Source organism: Ranitomeya imitator, chromosome 4, assembly GCF_032444005.1.
Source record: "Ranitomeya imitator isolate aRanImi1 chromosome 4, aRanImi1.pri, whole genome shotgun sequence".
NCBI lineage: Eukaryota > Metazoa > Chordata > Amphibia > Anura > Dendrobatidae > Ranitomeya > Ranitomeya imitator.
The window spans coordinates 480,652,167-480,674,017 of record NC_091285.1 but is presented as its reverse complement, the minus strand read 5'-3'; the positions used below and the strand labels follow the sequence as shown (position 1 = coordinate 480,674,017).

Here is a 21,851-nt window from a genome sequence, read left to right as displayed (position 1 = left end):
TATACTGTAATAAGCTGATCGTGCCTCCTCCCTCTCTCACTAGCAGTCGCCGGGAAAGAACCAACATTGGAAACTTGCCTGCTAGTTGGTGTGTGTTTTTTCTAGGTGTATTCTTTAGGTGTATGGAATCTGTTACTAAATTGGTGGCAAAATTTACCCAGCGAGAATGAAAGTTATATACTGATGTGGACATAACTTATACCGCACTGTGGATGCATATTGGTTGTTGGGGGGCATTAGACCACACTGCAGCTGAATATACGGCATATGTGCGGCATAATGCTCCCCAATATCTTCGTATATTCAGCTGCAGTGTGGTCTAATGCCCCCCAACAACCAATATGCATCCACAGTGCGGTATAAGTTATGTCCACATCAGTATATAACTTTCATTCTCGCTGGGTAAATTTTGCCACCAATTTAGTAACAGATTCCATACACCTAAAGAATACACCTAGAAAAAACACACACCAACTAGCAGGCAAGTTTCCAATGTTGGTTCTTTCCCGGCGACTGCTAGTGAGAGAAGGAGGAGGCACGATCAGCTTATTACAGTATAAAGACGCTGTAAGGCGGGGGCGGGGGACCTGGGTGACAGGCTGAGAAGCAAAGTGAGCATGCCCATGAATCCTAGCCCCGCACTGTGCACAATGCATAACACAGTGCGGGGCAGGGATTACCGAGGTGGGTGGCCGCACTGCCAGCACAGGCGCAGTCTGCAAGCCTGGCTGGGACGTCAGACCGCCAGAGCTTACTGCGCCTGCCCCACAAACATTTACACAGCGCCGGCGCCGGATTTGAAAAGAAAACAGCGCGGAGGGGGCAGCGCCGAAAGCCCCTGAAGATGTGAGTGACGGCAGAATACCGTTCAAGCTGGGGATTGAGGACCCGCCTCCGTGGACAAAGATAGGTATTTTTGCAAAGTTTCAAAACCCCTTAATTTAGTAATACCTGAACACAAAACTAAAAGCCACCTTGTTAGAATGCGGCATTACTGCTGCACAAGGTGGCTCTTTTAGTTTATAACGGCTGCAGGGGGTAACAGTGTCCCTTTAATGACTTCAAACAGGTGCAATTAATACAGGTAATGAGTGCAGAGTAGGATGACTTCTTAAAGAAAAACTAACAGGGGATGAAATGGTAATGCATACAAGATGAGAATGAAGGGGCCATGCACACAAGGATGGGAATGAAGAACCATGCATACCAGGATGGGGATGAAGGAGTCATACATACAAGAATGAGGGTGAGATGGCCATGCATACAAGGATGGGGATGAGGAACTATTCATACCAGGATTGGGATAAGGAACCATGCCTACCAGAATGGGGATGAGATGGCCTTGCATACAAGGAGGGGTGTGAAGGGCCATGCATCCAAGGATGTGGATGAAGAGCCATGCATACAAGGATGGGGATGAGGAGTCATTCATAGCAGAATAGGGATGAGATGGCCATGCCTACAAGGATGGGGATGAGGAGCCATGCATACAAGGATGGAGATGAGATAGCCATGCATACAAGTATGGGGATGAGGAACCATGGATAACAGGATAGGGATGAGGAACCATGGATGCCAGTATAGGGATGAGGAGCCATGGATACCAGGATAGGGATGAGATAGCCATGCATACCAGGATAGAGATGAAATGGACATGCATAAAATAATGGTGATGAAGGGGCCATGCATACAAGGATGGGGATGAGGAACTATGCATACAAGGATGGGGATGAGAGTATAAACAGTATTTAATTCATGCAATAAAATGCAATTTAATCATGTAAAAATCAAACTGAGTTTTTGTTTTTTATTTTTATATTTTGTCTCTCACAGTTGAAGTGTACCTACGATAGAAATTACAGACCTCTCCATTCTTTGTAGGTGGAAAAACTTGCAAAATTGTCAGAGTATCAAATACTTAGCGTATTTTTTCAGATTATAAGACGCACTTTTCCCCAAAAAATTTTTTTGGGGAAATGGGGATGCGTCTTTTAATGCAAATGTATCTTACCGGTACCGTTCCTGCAGGCTGGGATGAAGGGGTGTCCAGTGGTGCTACCTGGTGCTCTTCGGGTGTCCCCGTTGCCTGCCGGCGCTGCGCGGGTGTCCGGTGGTGCTACTGCTGGTGTCCGGCGCTGCTGCTCGGTGCTCTGCTGGTGTCTCCGATGCTGCCGGTGCACGGCCGACGCTGCCCGATGCTGCTTCTGCGGTCTCTGGTGCTGCCAGGGCCCACCCCGGCAGTCCTTTCATTTCCTGTGCAGTGGACTCCGGTAAAATGGCCGCCGGTGCCGAGATCTCCATCTGCGCATGCGCCGCTCCCCCGGAGGCCATTTTCCCGGAGTCCAGCGCACAGGAAATCATGGGACTGCCAGGGCTCTGGCCTTTCACAATATGTCGGCAGAGCCCTGGCAGCAGCGGGCAGCGCCGTCCAGGCACTCGCAGTACCGGAGACACCCGCAGAGCATTGGGCATCAGCGCCAGACACCAGTAACACTGCCGGACACCCCCTCATCGCAGCCTGTGGCCTGCAGCATCACCCCACTCCTGCCTCCTCCAGCAGCGACCCTGGGACACTGCTTTACTGCAGCCACCACCCCCGGTAATCAATAAAACGCATGGATTATAAGTACCACCATTTTATTAAAAAAAAAATCCTGTTTTTCACCTCAAAATATGGGGTGTGTTTTATAACTCGGGGCGTCTTATAAGGTGAATAATACGGTATTTTCCCCACTGCATTAGGTAGAAGTTTTTCTTGTGCAGCAGCTGCTCTACAAATGCCAACTGAGAAAACAATATCTCATTAGTTGCAGGCATCATGACAGTTGTTTTAGTCATGGATTAAGAGTACCGTCACACAGTGCAATTTTGATCGCTACGACGGCACGATTCGTGACGTTCGAGCGATATAGTTACGAGATCGCAGTGTCTGACACGCTCCTGCGATCAGGGACCCCGCTGAGAATCGTACGTCGTAGCAGATCGTTTGAAACTTTCTTTCGTCGTCTAGTGTCCCGCTGTGGCGGCATGATCGCATGGTGTAACATATATCGTATACGATGTGCGCATAGTAACCAACGGCTTCTACATCGCACATACGTCATGAAATTATCGCTCCAGCGTCGTAGATTGCAAAGTGTGACAGCAGTCTACGACGCTGGAGCGATATTGTTACGACGCTGGAGCGTCACGGATCGTACCGTCGTAGCGATGAAAATTGCACTGTGTGACGGTACCCTTAAGAAACAAAAAATTAGATTAGTAAAGTCCGCAGAGAAATTAAATTTCCTCATTGGTTACTTTCAGTCTGTATCTCAGAATAAAATTGTATCAAACTCTTATTACTTTCACAATATTGCCTTACTACTGTTACATTTACTGTTTTACCTTTTAATGCTTCTATAATGAGCTTTTGGTACTTTTCTGACCCGGTGTACTTTTGTCAAGACGGAAACACATAAAAAATGCATGTCATCCGCACTTCAGTATATCAAAAAAGTTTTGTCAAATACCAGCAAGTATCAAAAACAAAGCAGCTTTATTTAACATGACACACCAACAAGAGACAAAAAACGTAGTGTCAAAAATAAAACGCATGTTAAAACGCATGTTAAAAAAACTGACAAAAGCGTAAAATAAAAAAATGCCAAAAAAAAATCCCACAATTTACCCAATTTGAAAGGTGATGAAATCGTGCAGAAACTCTGAAATGTCAATAACTCAACAAAAGCTCATCGTGGAAACGTAGCTAAATAGGTGAAATTCAAAAGAATGGCAATTAGTACTTTTTTTTCAAAGGCTTTAAAGGGAAGGTGCCACGAGTTTTCTTATAGTTTTATTTTTTCTTTTTTTTGTGAAATTAAGCTTAAAATAGTAATTAAAATAAAGCAACATTTGCACTGTTTGCAAACATTTCTATTTGAAAAATATATATTTTCTTACAAATATTTATATATTTACCACTAGGGGGAGCATTTTCCGTTTTAGACCCCAAGCAGCTAGAGAAGACTTACCAGCTTTACTGTTAGCAGCAAAATTGGGGCAGTAACTTCTGACATCACCATTACCCTCCCATTTTGGGTGGTCTAGTATCCCTGGGGCAGAATGAAGAGTAGCATCACGGGGCAGTGCCATTTTGTGTGTGACTGCCCTGTGATCTGCTATAACCAGCAGTTACTGTCTGTCTCTCTCTCATCAGTCTCTCTCACCCAGATTACATGATTCTCTCACCCCCCCACAATGTCTGGCCATTCACTGCAGACCTGCAGCTCCTTATCTTACTGAAGGATTAATCACAGCTCCTGCTGAGCAGCTGACAGCTCCTGTTCCTGTAATGATAATGGTACACTGTTTCTCCTTGATGTCTCTGCTATTCTGCCTGTACTTTTCTCCTGCATTTTACTCCCATGGCCCTCAATCTAGGATCTGTTCTGCTGGAAGCAGTACTGTTTATGTTAGCAGATCCCAGGGCTCCATGAAAATGGCAGCAGAACACTCCCACTACTGTGAATTGTGCAGCCCACAAAGGCATGCTCAGTTCACAGCAGTGAGGGTATGTGCACACATCAGGATTTCTTGCAGAAATTTTCCTGACAAAAACCGGACATTTCTGCCAGAAATCCGCATGCGATTTTACCGCGATTTTCACGTGTTTTTTGATGCGTTTTTGGTGCGTTTTTTTGCGTTTTTCCCAAATGCATAGAATTGCGGGAAAAACGCAGAAAATCCGCAAAAATAATGAACATGCTCATTTTTTTACCGCGATGTGTTTTTTTCGCGGAAAAAAACGCATCCATGTGCACAAAACATGCAGAATGCATTCTAAATGATAGAATGCATAATGTATGCGTTTTTAATGAGTTTTTATAGCGTTTTAGCGCGAAAAAAACGCAAAAAAAACCTGAACGTGTGCACATAGCCTGAGAGTTCTATTATGATAGATAGGGTCTGCATCCATCTGTTATCTCCTATGACCATGGGGTGCCATATTATGACACTGATAGTGTTGTGCTGCCTCTGTGAAACCAAGATGTCATCCCCCAGTGCCTTCTTTAAACTCCTATAATACACAAAATATGTTTCAAATGCAATCAAATCTTGGTTATAACAGCATGTTATGCTACATTATATTGATTTATTAATGATCTACAAACGCAGTACCTTCCCTTTTAAAGTGATTTTTCACAAATTGTGATGGTTGTGTTTTACAGACCAGCCTGATACGAACTGATATTGGACTTGGTAGTTCTGGACAGCTTCCAACCTCAGGAAAACCCGGAAGCCCTTATTTTCCATTTTCCGCATCAGGTACTCGTCGAAGACCCTTACAGGACACCCCCACCCTAGGTAACTAGTGACATGTTTTACAATTACCCCAGAAGGCATAAATGTTCCTTTTCCCCACCTTGAACAATTGACCCTTGTTTGTGTTTTAGTTCTTTATTTGAATGTGTCTTGTGCCATATAGGCTTTTTATATATGTGATCAGATATAAAACACTCGAGCCCAAATCCGCTATGACTATAAAGAAGCAGAATATATCTAATATAAGAACCTGTTTTGAGAACTGCACATGTACAGTATGTGCTCTGTCTGATATTTATTTGATACTGATCCATTTTTAATAGAATGTCTACACAATTGGCACTATGGTAAGCTGAGTAGGTGCACGTGTAATGGTGCTTATAATTTGCAGCTTTCATGAAAATTATCAAGGGCATCTAAATTGAGCCACTGCCAGTGTTGCTTATGCTTAAGGAAACATTCCCAAATTTGTCTTTTTTTTCTATTGCACTGTGAAATTAAGACATTCATTTAAATATGTGAAGTTGATTTATGAAAAATTCTTCAAGTTCAGCTTCCTCTTGATTTTGCTAGCACGTCCCACTGGTATCTGGTACTTTGTATACTCTCGCCAAAGGGCTGACCTTCGGAAAAGCAGCAAATAAACAATTATGCTACTCCAGTTTTTACAATTTTATTGACATCAAGTTTATGCAAATACTCAAAATTTTCAGTGTTGACCTTTTGTTTTTCAAGAGTTCTGCAATTTCCCTGACCTGCATCCATGCTTGTGTAATCATTGTTTGGCGTTTATAGCAATTTCTGTGTTTTTGTTTGGGAAAAATAACTATACCCCACACCTCTGCCATCCAATCTCTGTACTCACTGCAAAGTTATTTTCTCTGATGAAGCCCCCTTCAGACTGTGACATCTGGAAGAATGATTGTCCAAGAAGAACAGGTGAGCTCTACCACGAGTTGTCATGCCTACCGTAAAGCATCCTGAGCCCATTCATGTGTGGGGTAAGGCTAGGGTCACACTGCTTTAGAGCAGTCCGTTTAGCGCATAGCGCTACGGACTGCGCTAACGCAATGTCCCAAAAGGGATCGCGTTAGCTGATCCCGCTAGCGCAGATCCCCAATCTGCGCTAGCGAGGAACAGACAGCACATCGCTAGCGCACGCCCAATGTGGGCGTGCGCTAGCGATGCGTTGTCTATTACAGGCAATGGCGGCGTTAACGGACTACGTTATGCCGCGGTGTAACGTAGTCCGTTAAACGCGGTCACATAACACAATGTGACCCTAGCCTTACTTTTCAGCCAAGGGAGTTGTCTTTCATAATTTTGCCTAAGAACACAGCCATGAATAAAGAATGGGATCTAAACATCCTCCAAGAGCAACTTCTCTCAATGATCCAGGAGCAATTTGGTGAGGAACAATGATTTTTGTCACAAGGCAAAGGTGATAACTGTATTTTTCAAATTCTGTGTTGCCCTTTTTTCCCAAAAAAATTTTGGTTGAAAATGGGGGTGCGTCAGCTTATTATGGGGGAGGTGGCGGATCGGCGGCAGTGGAGCTGGGTCACAGAAGGTAAGGTCGCCGATTCAGGAGGCCGGCGGCGGCAGGAGTGGGGTGATGCTTCGGACTGATTGGAGGGGCTATCCCGGTGCTTTCTCCTGAGATCTCAGTCTGCGTATGCGCCATCTCGTGCTATTTTCCCAAAGCCCATTGCAGGTAAATGAATAGGAAATGCGGGGACTCGGCACCAACATCTTGGGACAGACCAGGGCTCGCAGCGCTGGTACCCCCCTCCTCCTAGCCTGAGGCCCTTAGCATCGCCACACATCTGCCTGCCTTCTGAAGCAGTGACCCTGCCTCCTGTGGTATGACCCCACTCCACCGTTGCTGACCTCTTGGTAAGCTACCTGAAAATGGGACTATAAGACGCACCACCATTTTATTTAAAAAAAAACAAATCTTTTCTTTTTTTCCTTCTCAAAATTTGGGGTGCATCTTACGGTCTTGTACGTCTTATAGTCCGCAAAATACGGTAAGTGACTCTGTGAACAAAACTTTAGTATTTGGGGCCCATTGCCAAGAAACTCTTCAAATCTTATTGAGAACCTGCGGTCAATTTTGATGTGCGAATGTGCCCCGATAAGGTGTTATCTGAGCATGCTCATGTGCTAGCTGAGGGACTTCGGAATGCTAGAAAGTCACTCGTTTAGCACAAGAGCATGCTCGGATCACACCATATCCCAGCCTGTTCGCTCATCAGTAGTGGTCAATCCTTAAAAAGTGGGTGGACAAACAAAAACACAGAAATTGTGATAAACTGTACCAAGTAGGCAAGAATGGGTTGTGATCAGTCAGGATGTGACCCAGATGCTGATATCCAGCAGCCAAGAAAAATTGCGGACATCTTGAAAAACAATGGTCAACACTGGAAATATGAAATCTTTATCTAAACTTGATGTATTCGTCAATAAGTTTTTAAAAAGGTATGAAATGCTTATAATTGTAGTCAGTAACCATAGAAACCTCTAAGCTCTAAAAACACTGATGCAGCAAACTTTGTGAAAATGTCATTCTCTAAACTTTTTGGCCACGACTGTATGACTTGCGTGCACACGGCGTTAATAGTTCTATAATCAACCTAAAATACAAAAGGCAAGAAAGTGCCCCCATTGTCTGATTTCTGTTACTGTAGAACTATATACGATCTTTCTAAACCCTATTACTTTAATCATCATTATTTTCTGATAGCAATTCTCGGGCATGTAGTTTAAGGTTTAGCTTCAGTTGAAAATTGCCACATCTACAGAAGAGCCTGCCAATACATTACAGTGAAAACCAGAGATTAAGTTACTGACCTTGATTTGAAAAAAGCTTTAGAGATAATACTTGTGATGTCGTTCATATTAATAGGGTCTACACAAAGCATATTATATAACTGAGGCTGAGAGGTGAATCACGTGCTGTCTGCAAGTTAGTGCCACAGTTTAGGCATTTTGTTTTAAATTCTTACAAGGTTTAAGAAAAATAATACATGCAGGCCCCCAACCCTTGTACAGTATAATTTGCTACAAAAAATTACTTTTCATTAGTACACAATTATTGTACTGCCTGATATATCTATGTAGCAGGTACTTCTTATTTGGAATATAGCAGCATATATTGCTCAGTATCCATGCTACATAGAATTTATCCCTCAGGTTTCAAAACATCACAGAAAAATACCTGGTCACAGTACTGATATACTGAAGGAATCAACAGGCTGCAATGGTTAAAGGGAATAAGTTAGCAGGTTTTAGTTATGTAATCTGAAAGCAGCATGATCTAGGGGGCTGAGATTCCAAAGATGTTACTTACAAGGTTGTGTTTTGATGTTTTAATAAAATCTGTGTTTTATCAGCAGAAGATTCACTAGAGGACTAGAGGTCTCGTGCCTATTAGTTATCTGATCTGCGTAACCCTGTCCCCACCACAGATTTGCAGCTTTCTTTCAATGTGAAGTTTACATAGAACGCTGCGCATAAGTGGTGTGCATCGATTTAAACACGGCTCATCATTTTTTAACACTCCTAGATACAATCACAGATTTGGACACATACTGTATCAAATCACGCCATGCAGACCAGCAAGTGACACATTGCTGAAATCAGGGCCACAGTCCCTACATCATACTGCTTTCAGATTCCATATTCTGGTGACAGATTCCATATAAAGCTGGAAGTAGCACTAGGTGCAAAATATCATTATTTAACTCCTCCGCAATAAAGGGTTGCTTAGTACTAAAAATGCACACAAGCACGGTTCATATATGTGTAGAATCCCTCAGGTTTTTCTGTTCAGTACCAAAGCTTTTGCAAGGTTCATATTGATTACAAGAGGAGCAGGAAAGCAGGCATTGTGTTCTGGAGCCCTGAAGATAGACATTAGTCCTATGACGCGTTCACAGAGAAGAAAAGAATATCTTTGGGGACCTATATCCTTAAAAAATTCACAGAAAAAAAATCCCCTGTGTTGACTAGATAAAAATGACCTTTATTATTATTATATTAAAAACCAACAAAATAGGTGCACTACACAAACCATCACCATGACAGCAGCATATCATAGAAAAGACCAGGGTGGTGCCTAGCCCTGTACTGCACTACCTGCACCCTGCCTGCCAGCGGAGGTTGGCACCCTATAATCCTGCGCAATTGGCGCCCCTGCTCACCATCGACTATCCCTCCTACCCCTATTGGGCCCTAACAGGATGGGATAGGAACACATAAACAGTCATAACAAATCACAATCGTTAGTATGATTGAAGCAAAATTGGGGTCTATAATGCTATCTACTCTGCCCCTACCTGTCAGCGGAGGTTGGCACCCTATAATAGTACGACAGTGGCGCCCCCGCTCCACGACGGCTCTCCACTAACCTGTCCCTTGTTAGATGATTAAGGGTATAATATGTAATAAGGTGCTGTAGTGCTGATCAAAAATATAAATGCTCCCCAGGGTTACATATATATGTACGGATCCCCTTAGTATGGCACTCATTCATAATGCATGTATTCCAGACAAAATGCAGTTTGATGTACAGAAATCACAAGTATCTGGCCCAGTGCACATCCAGATCACCCTGGTGCACTAATCATTACCAAATATATACAATCAATAATCAATCTGTGTCATTTTTTGTTTTGTGTAGTGCACCTATTTTGTTGGTTGTTAATATAATAATAATAAAGGTAATTTTTATCTAGTTAACACGGGATTTTTTTCTGTGAATTTTTTAAGGACATAGTCGTATGAGCGGCATTGGTACTGGGAAGTCCGTGCTCTGCAGAATTTTGGCTTGGCTTGTCACTATTTTGTGTTCTGTCAATTTTGGCAATAATAGTGCAACATGTAATGTACGTCAGTAGGGTCATACAGTCACCATTTAGATCTGGCCTAATAGTAAAGCATTATGGTTTTCATTACACAGGTAAGCCAGGACAAGTGTGTACAGTTCCTCAACGTGACCATACACATTACTTTGGAGGAAGAAGAAAAGCAGCACTTACCATTCCTTAAAAATAAATAGTCCTTTATTCCAATTCACTGGGACATAGCTGTGGTGAGCAGGGGGTGCAGGGCAAATTGACCTCTTGTGTCTACATAACGCTTAGATGGATTCAGCAAGTCAGTTTTTAATCGCTTGATATCAAAGACCCAATGGAAAAGATAATTAACTGGGTAGAAAGGCAAAATGAGCAATTACCGTAGTACAAAGTGCCTTATAATTTGGTGACTGCAATGTATTAACAGGATAAAAACTTTGATGGCAGTGCTTAAGATCCCCTGCGTGCTAAACTGAGAGTATAAAGACAGTTGTGTGTGTATGGCCACCTTTTACAAGAAGGATATCTGCTGCGGAAATGTACTATAAAGTGATGACCCTTATTAGTTGCTGCATTGTATTTGTTATTGTAACTAGTGGCACACATCGAATGTAATAAATTGCTGATGCTGGTCTGAAAATGTAGATATATCTTAAGTAATGTTTCCATATTATGCTTCATTATAGCTTACTAGATGGTAGCCCGATTCTAACGCATCGGGTATTCTAGAATATGTATGTAGTTTATTTATAAAGATTTTGGAATAATACATTGAATACACAGGATTCGGCCAGCCGTGACCAATTATTGAAGCGTGGTTCAGATCCCGCGCCAATTCGTGGCCGGACTGCGCCTGTCGCTGATTGTTCGTGGCCGGCCACGTAGTATATAGCACAGCCACGTAGTATATAACAGCCCACGTAGTATATTGCACAGCCCACATAGTATATTGCACAGCCCATGCAGTATATTGTACAGCCCACGCAGTATATTGCATAGCCCGCGTAGTATATTGCACAGCCCACGTAGTATATTGCACAGCCCACGTACTATATAGCAATGTGGACATCATATCCCTGTTAAAAAAAAAAAAAGAATTAAAATAAAAAATAGTTATATACTCACCTTCCGTTGGCCCCCGGATCCAGGCGAAGCGTTTACCGATGCTCCTCGCACGTTCCGGTCTCAAGAGTGCATTGCGGTCTCGCGAGATGATGACGTATCGGTCTCGCGAGATCGCAATGCGTGGAGCCGGCACGTCGCGAGGAGCGGGAAAGGCCTGTTCTGGATCCGAGGGGCCGACGGACGGTGAGTAACTATTTTTTATTTTTTTTAATTATTTTTAACATTAGATCTTTTTACTATTGATGCTGCATAGGCAGCATCAATAGTAAAAAGTTGGTCACACAGGGTTAATAGCGTTAACGGAGTGTGTTACACCGCGGCATAACGCGGTCCGTTAATGCTGCCATTAGCCCTGTGCGAGGGCTGACTGGAGGGGAGTATGGAGCGGGCACTGACTGCGCCCGTCGCTGATTGGTCGTGGCTGTTTTGCCGCGACCAATCAGCGACTTGGGATTTCCGTTACAGACAGACAGAAAGACAGACAGAATGACGGAAGTGACCCTTAGACAATTATATAGTAGACTAGATGGTAGCCCTATTCTAACGCATCGGGTATTCTAGAATATGTATGTAGTTTATTTATGAAGATTTTAGAATAATACATTGAATACACAGGATTCGGCCGCGATAAATTAGCGAAGCGTGGTTCAAATCCCACGCCAATTCGCGGCCGGACTGCGTCTGTCGCTGACTGTTCGCGGCCGGCCACGTAGTATATAGCACAGCCACGTAGTATATAACAGCCCACGTAGTATATAGCACAGCCATGTAGTATATAGCACAGCCACGTAGTATATAGCACAGCCATGTAGTATATAGCACAGCCCACGGAGTATATAGCACAGCCACGTAGTATATAGCAATGTGGGCATCATATCTTTGTTAAAAAAATAATTAAAATAAAAAATAGTTATATACTCACCTTCCGTTGGCCCCCGGATCCAGGCGAAGAGTTTACCGATGCTCCTCGCATGCTCCGGTCTCAAGAGTGCATTGCGGTCTCGCGAGATGATGACTTATCGGTCTCGCGAGACCTCTACATCATCATCTCGCGAGATCACAATGCATGGAGCGGTCACCAGCGTGTCGCGAGGAGCGGGAAAGGCCTGTTCTGGATCCGAGGGGCCGACGGACGGTGAGTTTATAACTATTTTTTATTTTTTTATTATTTTTAACATTAGATATTTTTACCATTGATGCTGCATAGGCAGCATCACTACCATCCACCTCTCGTGTCTCCCCTTTTCCTCATAGTCTGTAAGCTTGCGAGCAGGGCCCTCATTCCTCTTGGTATCTATTTTGAACTGTGATTTCTGTTATGCTGTAATGTCTATTTTCTGTACAAGTCCCCTCTAGAATTTGTAAAGCGCCTCGGAATATGTTGGCGCTATATAAATAAAATTATTATTAATAGTAAAAAGTTGGTTACACAGGGTTAATAGCAGCGTTAACGGAGTGCGTTACACCGCGGCATAACACGGTCCGTTAACGCTGTCATTAACCCTGTTCATGACGTAGCGGTCTCCCGAGACCGCTATTCCATTATCTCGCGAGATCGCAATGCATGGAGCGGTCACCGGCGAGGAGCGGCATAGGCAGCATCAATAGTAAAATGTTGGTCACACAGGGTTAACAGCAGCGTTAACTGAGTGCGTTACACCGCGGCATAATGCGGTCCGTTAACGCTGCCATTAACCCTGTGTGAGAGCTGACTGGAGGGGAGTATGCAACTGGCACTAACAGCGGGGAGTAAGGAGCGACCATTTTGCCGCCGGACTGTGCCCGTCGCTGATTAGTCGTGGCAAAATAGCCACGACCAATCAGCGACTTGGGATTTCCGTGACAGACAGACAGAAAGACGGAAGTGACCCTTAGACAATTATATAGTAGATACAGGCCAATATGTCTTACATGCTCCAAATAAACTGGAATATGTATGTTTATAACAAATTTATGTTCTACTTCGAAATATTGCGTGAAATTGTTATCCATTAAGTAGATTGAAAATCTAAATTGCTTTAGCCATGAATTTATTTTTAAAATGGCTAAATGCTGTTTTTTTTTTTCCTGTCTCTACAACGGATAAGTGGACCAGCTTGAATATTGAAATTGGTGGTCAGCAATCTGCCCACAAACACTGCTGGGGTCACATGCCGAAACAGGAAAATCTGTCCTGTGCCGAGCACAAAACCAGGAGTGGCGCAGCGGGGACCAGCAACAATCACGCCACTGGAGCGAATAAAACTATATTAGTAAACCGTATAACTTTGTTCCCGGCTACTTTAACTATGAAAAGGGTGAGGACTGTGGCATATATCCAGCACTTAGTAGGTAGACATAGGGCAGCAGATAACGAGTTATGTGACAGCCATTCTTCGGGCAGTTTTCTTTTTTTATGCAGTTTCTGTGCCTGTTTCAGTTTACAGACTCCAGGTAAAAAGGTATTCCTGTCCTAGAATATTTCTAGGTTATATCCGAACAATATAATATGTGTGTTATGTGGTATTTCTGCCAATCCAGAGAGCAATGGGATAGAGGTTCCTTAAGTATCTCATCTACTGCGGAACTCTCTGAGCTTCTCGCTGTGTAGGGATCTGAAGCCCAGCCCTATTAAAGTTATTGGGGCTGTGCTGTGGTGCCCTGCACTTCTGAGCACTGCTGGGCAGGAGAAGATCGTGACCGTGATTGGGGTTGGTCCTGGTAGTTGAATGAAGTAGACATCAATGTTAGAACTCTAACTGCAGTTGGCAGAGTGTAAATGTAATGGTAAGGAGTAGGGTTGTGTTACTGTGGCCCTCAAGCTTGGATTGTAAGCAAACCCCCTGATATATTCTGCCGTTTACCTTCATCTATTTAATATGAAATCTGTAGCCTTATGCTAAGGGGATTAGTTAGGTGGAGACTGGCCATGCGTAAAAGCTAGATCTTGTTTTGGTTATGTGGTCCAGAACAACTGAGCGGATTCAGGTGTTTCATTCGTTTTATGGCTCTATGAAATCCGCTAAAACAATGAAATGTGTATTATAGAATATATACTGGATAAAGGCTTAAGTACCATGAGAAAGCAACAAGCAAGCGCATAATGGAAAGTGTCCTGAGCTACAAAAATGATGATTAATATTTTGTAGAACATATATAAGCTTATTTTTTTTAGCAGATGATGTTACATTGTTTTTTCTTTTGATTTTGCAATGTGCAGATCCTGTACAAACTAAGAAGATCAGAAAGGTCCCCCCTGGTTTGCCTTCTTCTGTAAGTACTGGTTGCATTCTTTATATTGTGGGGCATAAATTGGGTTCCTATGACCATTAAGCATAGGTCATACCCATCATTATTTATCCTGGTCTTCTGCGGTGACCATAAACCGACTGTCTTGATCAATGTAGAGCTTCATTAGGTCTAGAGCCACATTTGATTTTTAGTTCTTCGATTCACGGCAGTGATTTGTAGCACCGTCATATGCTCCCGTCCCCTTGTCCCTGTCATTTGAATTCCTCTCATGGGAGGAGAACAGGGCCAGAAGCTGTCAAAGAAGATCTCCTGTACAGGTCTTTTGATGTTTAATTAGTCATTATGTTGCTGAGCAGGAGGACAGACAGAGATTAATAGCCAAGAATCTTCAAAATTTACATTTGTAATAATCCCAATGGAGCCGAAGACATTAAGATTCGGAGGACACGTACAGCTCAGCTTGCCTCAGTAGGACTGAGGTTATTAATATGCATAAATCACCAAGTCAGATGTTCAGTGTGAAACCCTGGTGGATTTTAAAGCTTTCATTAAGCCTTTCCTAACTTCAGCCTAGCATCAGGAAGGCTTTCAAGCAACTAGTTTGTTGATCCCTCTTTGCTCGAAAATATATCCTTAGAGAATAAAGGGCTTTGATGAAAAAGGTTGCAAGGGTTTTGGTTGGGGGGGAAAACACCATTAATGGCTGTGATAATCTATTGCTATAGGGGTGTTTTGCGGAATTAAATATGCTTTATTCTTTAACGGAGGAAAATTGTTTGTAAATGAATCGGCATTTAAAAATCCACGTGTAATGAAAATCCCTTCTCAGTGGAAGAAGTTTTCCTCAGTCGCTCTGTGTGTCTCCCGGTTCCTTCCCTCGATTTTAGAACAAATGAGAGGGGAGGGGGAGAGCTTTGCTGCCTTGCGGGGCACATCTCTTTGTTGTGTAAATGGTGGAGGGCTTTTATTTGGCAGCACTTAACACTTGGGCGCAGGTGCAATTGGATGAGTCATAACTCATCATAACTCAGAGCAGTTTTGTTTGAATGGGGCATCCTCAGTAGTGTTCACCGCTGCGGCACAGGGCACATGCGTTAATCAGGGATTGATGATATGGCTCAAGTCTGAATATTGGCTTTCTTGTAGAGTTTTCATGTACAAATAACGCTGGAGTTTGAAATCTGTTTGTTACCTTGTTTGCAGATGGAGCTGATCCGGCTTGTACAGCCCGGGGCAGCTGTGCTCGGAACCTGCAGCCTACCTGGAAGCCAGGGCTGCAGCTGCAGGCACTCTCAAAAGCTTCTGCTTGCCTAAGCACTTGGGCCCCACTAGAGGCTGAATAGCTGCTTGATAAACAAAATGAACACAATGCTTCAAATCATTTTCCCGAGGCTAGGAATATTTTTTTTTTCTTCCATTCCAGCAGCTAAAAATAGTTTAGCAATTTACATTTTAACAGTTGTGTCTAATTCAGGGTAGACTGTACTCTGAGCCAGATGATTTCTGCTAGATTAACAAAAAAATGTATTAGAAATGACAGCGCAACCAAAACACCGCACACTCCAAGTTTTATTTCATTTCTGATGATGCTTACAACTTAAATAAGCCATTAATATCTTGTAGCTGCCTTATTTCTCATTGCTCCGCACTCATTTTGTATTGCAAAAACTTTCATTTTTTTACATTTATTAATGTCAATAAAACATGAATGTGCCTGGCAGCAGGGACGTTTCTACTGTGCAGCCAGATATTCAGTAACAGAATATGTGGTCCTTGCTTATAACCAGGTGTAGGGGATGATGGACCACGTCTATTAAGGGTATGTGCACACGTCCGGATTTTTAGCGTTTTTTTTGCGGAATTTCGCCATAAAAACGCTATAAATCCGCTAAAAAAACGCTAACATTATGCATCCTATCATTTAGAATGCATTCCGCATTTTTTGTGCAGATGTTAGCGTTTTTTTTCCGCAAAAAAAACGCATACCGCAGAATTCTCAGGATTATGTCAGGAAAAAATCCTGACGTGTGCACATACCCTAACACTGGTTTTTTGCTTGTTGTAGTTTTACATACAATGACTCACACTGGGGCTGAATATAGCCATAGTTGTGAGAATGAGCTGTATAATGGACTCGAACCTGGCGAGGTAAATCGGCAGACTATAGCTCTTAAGGTACCTTCACACATAACGATATCATTAAGGATATCGTTGCAACGTCACGCTTTTTGTGACGTAGCAACGATCCCGCTAACGATCTCGTTATGTGTGGCAACGACCAAAGTTCAGGCCCCTGGGAGATCGTTGGTCGTGGGGAATGATCAGGACCTTTTTTTGGTCGCTGATCACCCGCTGTCATCTCTGGATCGGCGTGTGTGACGCCGATTCAGCGATGTCTTCACTGGTAACCAGGGTAAACATCGGGTTACTAAGCGCAGGGCCGCACTTAGTAACCCGATATTTACCCTGGTTACCATTGTAAAAGTAAAAAAAAAAAAAAAATCAGTACATACTCACATTCTGATGTCTGTCACGTCCCCCGGGTTAAAACTGCTTTTGGCAGGAGCGCTGCTAATGCATGCACTGCTGCCGAGAAGCTTCCCTGCACTGACTGTCAGCGCCGGCAGTAACAGCGGTGACGTCACCTCTGTGCTCTGCTTTACTGCCGGCACTGACAGTCAGTGCAGGGAAGCTGTCGGCCAGAGCGCGTGCATTAGCAGCGCTCCTGCCAAAAGCAGTTTTAGCCCTGTGGACGCCGGGGGACGTGACAGACATCAGAATGTGAGTATGTACTGTTTTTTTTTTTTTCTTACTTTTACAATGGTAACCAGGGTAAATATCGGGTTACTAAGCGCGGCCCTGCACTTGGTAACCCGATGTTTACTTTGGTTACCCGGGTGCTGCAGGGGGACTTCGGCATCTTTGAAGACAGTTTCAATGATGCTGAAGTATTTCCCCGGATCGTTGGTCGCTGGAGAGAGCTGTCTGTGTGACAGCTCCCCAGCGACCACACAACGACTTACCAACGATCACGGTCAGGTCATATCGCTGGTCGTGATCGTTGGTAGACCGTTTAGTGTAACGGTACCTTAAGGCTATGTGCCCACATTGCGGATTTCTGTATGGATTTTTCCTCTCAGTTTTTGAAAAATCCGCAGGTAAAACACACTGCATTTTACCTGAGGATTAACCGTGGATTTCCAGCCTTTTTTATGCGCATTTCACATGCGTTTTTACACCTGCGGATTCCTATCATGGAATAGGTGTAATCCGCACAAAGAATTGACATGCTGCGGAAAATAAACCGAAGAGTTTCCGCGCAGTATTTTCCGCAGCATGTGCACTGCGGATTTAGTTTTCCATAGGTTTACATGGTACTGTACACCGCATGGAAAACTGCTGCGGATCCGCAACGTATGCACATGGCCTAACAGGTCATCACTTCTGCCTTTGAATAGTCTCATGTCTGTGACCCCATGGGGTTCCCCAGACATTTAAGGAAGAATGGCCAAGTAAACCAACATTATATGAAAGTATAGATGGTTCTAAAACTTTTTTTTCTCTTTGTTAAAGTACCATGATAAAAATAAGCCATTTAAATTGCTCCATTGACTATTTCTTCCTTTATAGAGAACCTGTCAGCATGATTTTGTAATAAAAAATTAGGACATGGCTGTGATGGCTCTGTAAGGCCGGGGCCACACGAGCGTATAACACGGCCCAGTGTTATCCCGTGTTTTATCCTATAGGCCCAATGTTATGCTATGCGGCGATGCAGATTGGCGATTATTTTCTCATGCTGATTCGGCATGAGAGAACGATGGCCGCATGCTGCGATTTGCAGCGAGACTGCTCACTCGCACCCATACAAGTCTATGGGTAAGTATGAAACATCGGACTGCATTCGGATTTTATCCCAGTGCAGTCGGATATGCGCTGAGACAGGCAATGGAGATGGAAAAATGACTTTCTCAGTGTCCTACACACCTGTGCTGCGATTCTCTCATGGAAGAGAATGGGAGCGCAGTGCACTGACTCTCTGCTCACGCTCGCAGCAGAGTGTCATTAGCATATCGCATCAGATGTCACACACTAGTGTGATTCCAGCCTAAGGCCGGGGTCACACTTGCGAGTGTAATGCGAGAAACGCGCGCATCAATATCTGGCACTGTCGCCGGCACTCGGGACTGGAGTGTGTGGCTGCATAGAAATACATGCAGCTGCATGCCCTGGTCCGAGTGGATTCTCGCATAACACTCGCAAGTGTGCCCCCGGCCTAATACTGATTATATCGATACCTTTGGTGAAGAAATCTTTGTTGTTCTTTGAAGTTTTCTCTGGATTAGATTTCGGTGCACAGGGCCCGGACTGTACATTGGGTGTTCTCCTCCCCGTGTATGATTCCCCGCCCCTCCGTCTGCCTCCCGTCTATGAATAACAGGTCACTGCTGAGATTTCAAACCGAGGAGGCAGATCATTAACAGACTGGAGGCAGGTGGAGCGGCCGAGAAGACCCAGTGCACAGTCCGGCCCCTGTGCACCGAACTCTGTCATTAAAGAAAAAACAAAGTGGATTTCTCCACCAAAGGTATCCGTGTAATCGGAATAACCGCACCATCCCAGCCACGTCTTAAGCTTACACTACAAAATCATGCTGACAAATTCTCTTTGACACAAGCTGAAAACCTCGTGTCCTATTTTTCGTGTTCCTTAACACCTGTATTGTGTGAGTGGAATGAGTGTCGCACTTTGACATATTGCGTATGTTTGATTCCTGTTGAAAATTTAGTTTCACAGCTCTTTGCGGTCTCTATATACCCTCTTTATATTTCACCAACAAATGTTCGTTTCCTTGATTAGTGCCGTGTTGTTTCTCTTGTGCAGCATCGTCTTGTCTGGATAATGGCTCCACCTGCAGGCTAATTAGGGAAACTACATAGGATCAGCAGCATAGGGACTTGCTCTCTGTAGTTCTTTTACATTGCATTGTTTGAGTTTAATGAGAAGTAGCTAAATGCCCTGCATGTGGTTAAAGAACGCGCTATAGCAGACATGAGTGTCCCAGCGAGGGCCCATGCCTTCTCCGAGGCGCTCAGCGCCATCGCATGCTATGCCGCAGTGATGAGATAATTGAGCACACTTTCACACTCCCTCCACATTTGCTCTTCATATACGAATGTGTTAGTCTGACAACATTCCACAGAAGTCCAGATTAGTGCACCCTTCTTGATCTTTGTAGGTTAGTATTCTGGGGGGGAAAAGTTTTTAACCTACGGTACTTTTCTGTAGTATTTAGAAAGTCTTTTCGTGACACAGTAGGAAATTCTATTCTAGTATACATATTCCCAGCACAAATATTTATAGGATTTTATGTTTAGACTTTAATGTCCCATTACAGCGTGGTTTCTACGGCTTCCTGTGAGGTCTGTAAGTTCAATATGTTTACATAGCGATTATTACACAGGCAGTATTGGTTAATAGTCCCCTAGTCCTGTTAGAACCTAAATATTTACTTGTGTGAATGATGTGCTCAGCCAGGACTCTTTAGACGTGAACGCATGTTTAGACACTGAAATATTTATTATAAAGATGCCATTTTCTGCCATTCCTCTTTCCAAGGCTCTGAATGTCATTCCTAAAAGTGCGTCCCCTATGCCGATAGGTCAGTAATGCTTTGGTAAGACATGATCCTTGGGTTCTGTTAACGCCATCTTGTATTATCTAGTTGATATGTTCTTATGTTTTAGTAATTATCACAATTGTCTCATGATATGTCCTTTTTAAAGATCACTAGAGGACTAAGAAAATGAGCCAACGTCCTCTATCCTGATACACTTAGTATTGTTGCTTAGAATAATACATCTAAACTACCAGGCCTAGGCAAATACTAGCTCAGGATTATATGAATAATTTAGTCTTTCAGAGTGCTTGAGTAAAGTGGGGATGAAATATAATACTCTTTACTGACAGTAAGCTTACATGACAATTGATTTTCATTGCAGTTCCAAAGAGTAACTCAAAAAGGACTTGGCGGCTGAAAGTATTAACCTCTTGCTTCTCCAAAGATGCTCTGGTGCAGTGTTCCCCAAGTCCATGTACACGTACGCTTTAGGCTACTTTCACACTAGCGTTTTCTGCAATCCGTCACAATGCGTCGTTATGCAGAAAAAACGCATCCTGCAAAAGTGCTTGCAGGATGCGTTTTTTCCCCATAGACTTGTATTGACGACGCATTTGCGACGGATTGCCACACGTCGCATCCGTCGTGCTTTTGCGGACCGTCGGGAGCAAAAAACGCTACATGTAACGTTTTTTGCTCCTGACGGACCGCCCCCACCTCCCCGCACCTTACAATGGGGCAGCGGATGCGCCGGAGAAATGCATCCGCTGCCTCCATTGTGCAATGTGTTAAACGCTAGCGTCGGAATCTCTCCCCGACGCATTGCGACGGGGAGATTCCGACGCTAATGTGAAAGTAGCCTTAGTTTACAAGAAACATGTGAAACAGACCGCTGTACGCAGCTGATTATTATGAGGAACAGATTGATCAGATTCACTTGAAGCCATTTTTAAAAATGTCACCCCTCGGTCGTCATCCCACCCCGCTCCAGTGATTGACAGGTCTCTCCCATGCGTGCATAGAGAACTGTCAATCCACTAAAGAGGTGTGGGGAGAAGCTGGCCTGCCGCCAGCGCCGGACTAGGCGTTTCTCTTTATAAATGATGTTTTCTCTGAAACTTCGGATTGTTTAAGAGATAAACAATACCTGGCTGTAATTGTATGGTTAAACTGATTCATGTTTCCTGTTATTTTGGACAGCATAACGCGAGTGACAAGTGTAAGGCTGGCATATTAGAGATGACACATCATGAGGCCAGGACTAAGCAGCTAGGATCTTTTATATTAGAAATGATGTTCTAAATCTTGAATACAATGGCGTCCACTTGTGTACCACTGTAGTACGCCACCCACATCGGAACGCAAGTACGTTAACAGGTAGCTTTCCATCTGTAATTAGACGGGCCTCCCTGTGCGTCAGACCATGGAATCTGTTTGCTTAGCTGCACAGTGCTGGCTTGTGAATGGAAACAATTTGGGTTAGGAGTGCAGGTCAGTTCATTGATGCTTTGCTGACGACATAGTGTCTGAAATAAAGTTGAAAAAGTCAACTCTGTCTACAGCTGGCTTAATATGTCAGAGAGGCTAGGCGGATTAACCCTCTATAGTGATTAAGTTGAGGTTGGAATAGTTTTAGAGTATTAGCAGAAAGCAAAACAAAAAACACAAGATTAGGCTCTCATGTAAAAAAAAAAATAAATGAAAAAAAAATC

The 21,851-nt window shown here is 43.5% G+C and overlaps 1 protein-coding gene across 7 annotated transcripts in view; it reads left to right on the top strand.

The window, feature by feature from the left end:
* TCF12 (transcription factor 12) overlaps window positions 1–21,851 on the top strand; it is a 440,208-nt gene that overhangs the window by 361,225 nt on the left and 57,132 nt on the right. For all 7 annotated transcript variants that reach the window (XM_069765926.1, XM_069765930.1, XM_069765927.1 and 4 more), the window contains exons 7-8: window positions 5,211–5,346; window positions 14,488–14,540. In XM_069765926.1, coding sequence (XP_069622027.1) covers window positions 5,211–5,346; window positions 14,488–14,540 — 189 coding nt within the window. The remainder of the gene's footprint in view (window positions 1–5,210; window positions 5,347–14,487; window positions 14,541–21,851) is intronic.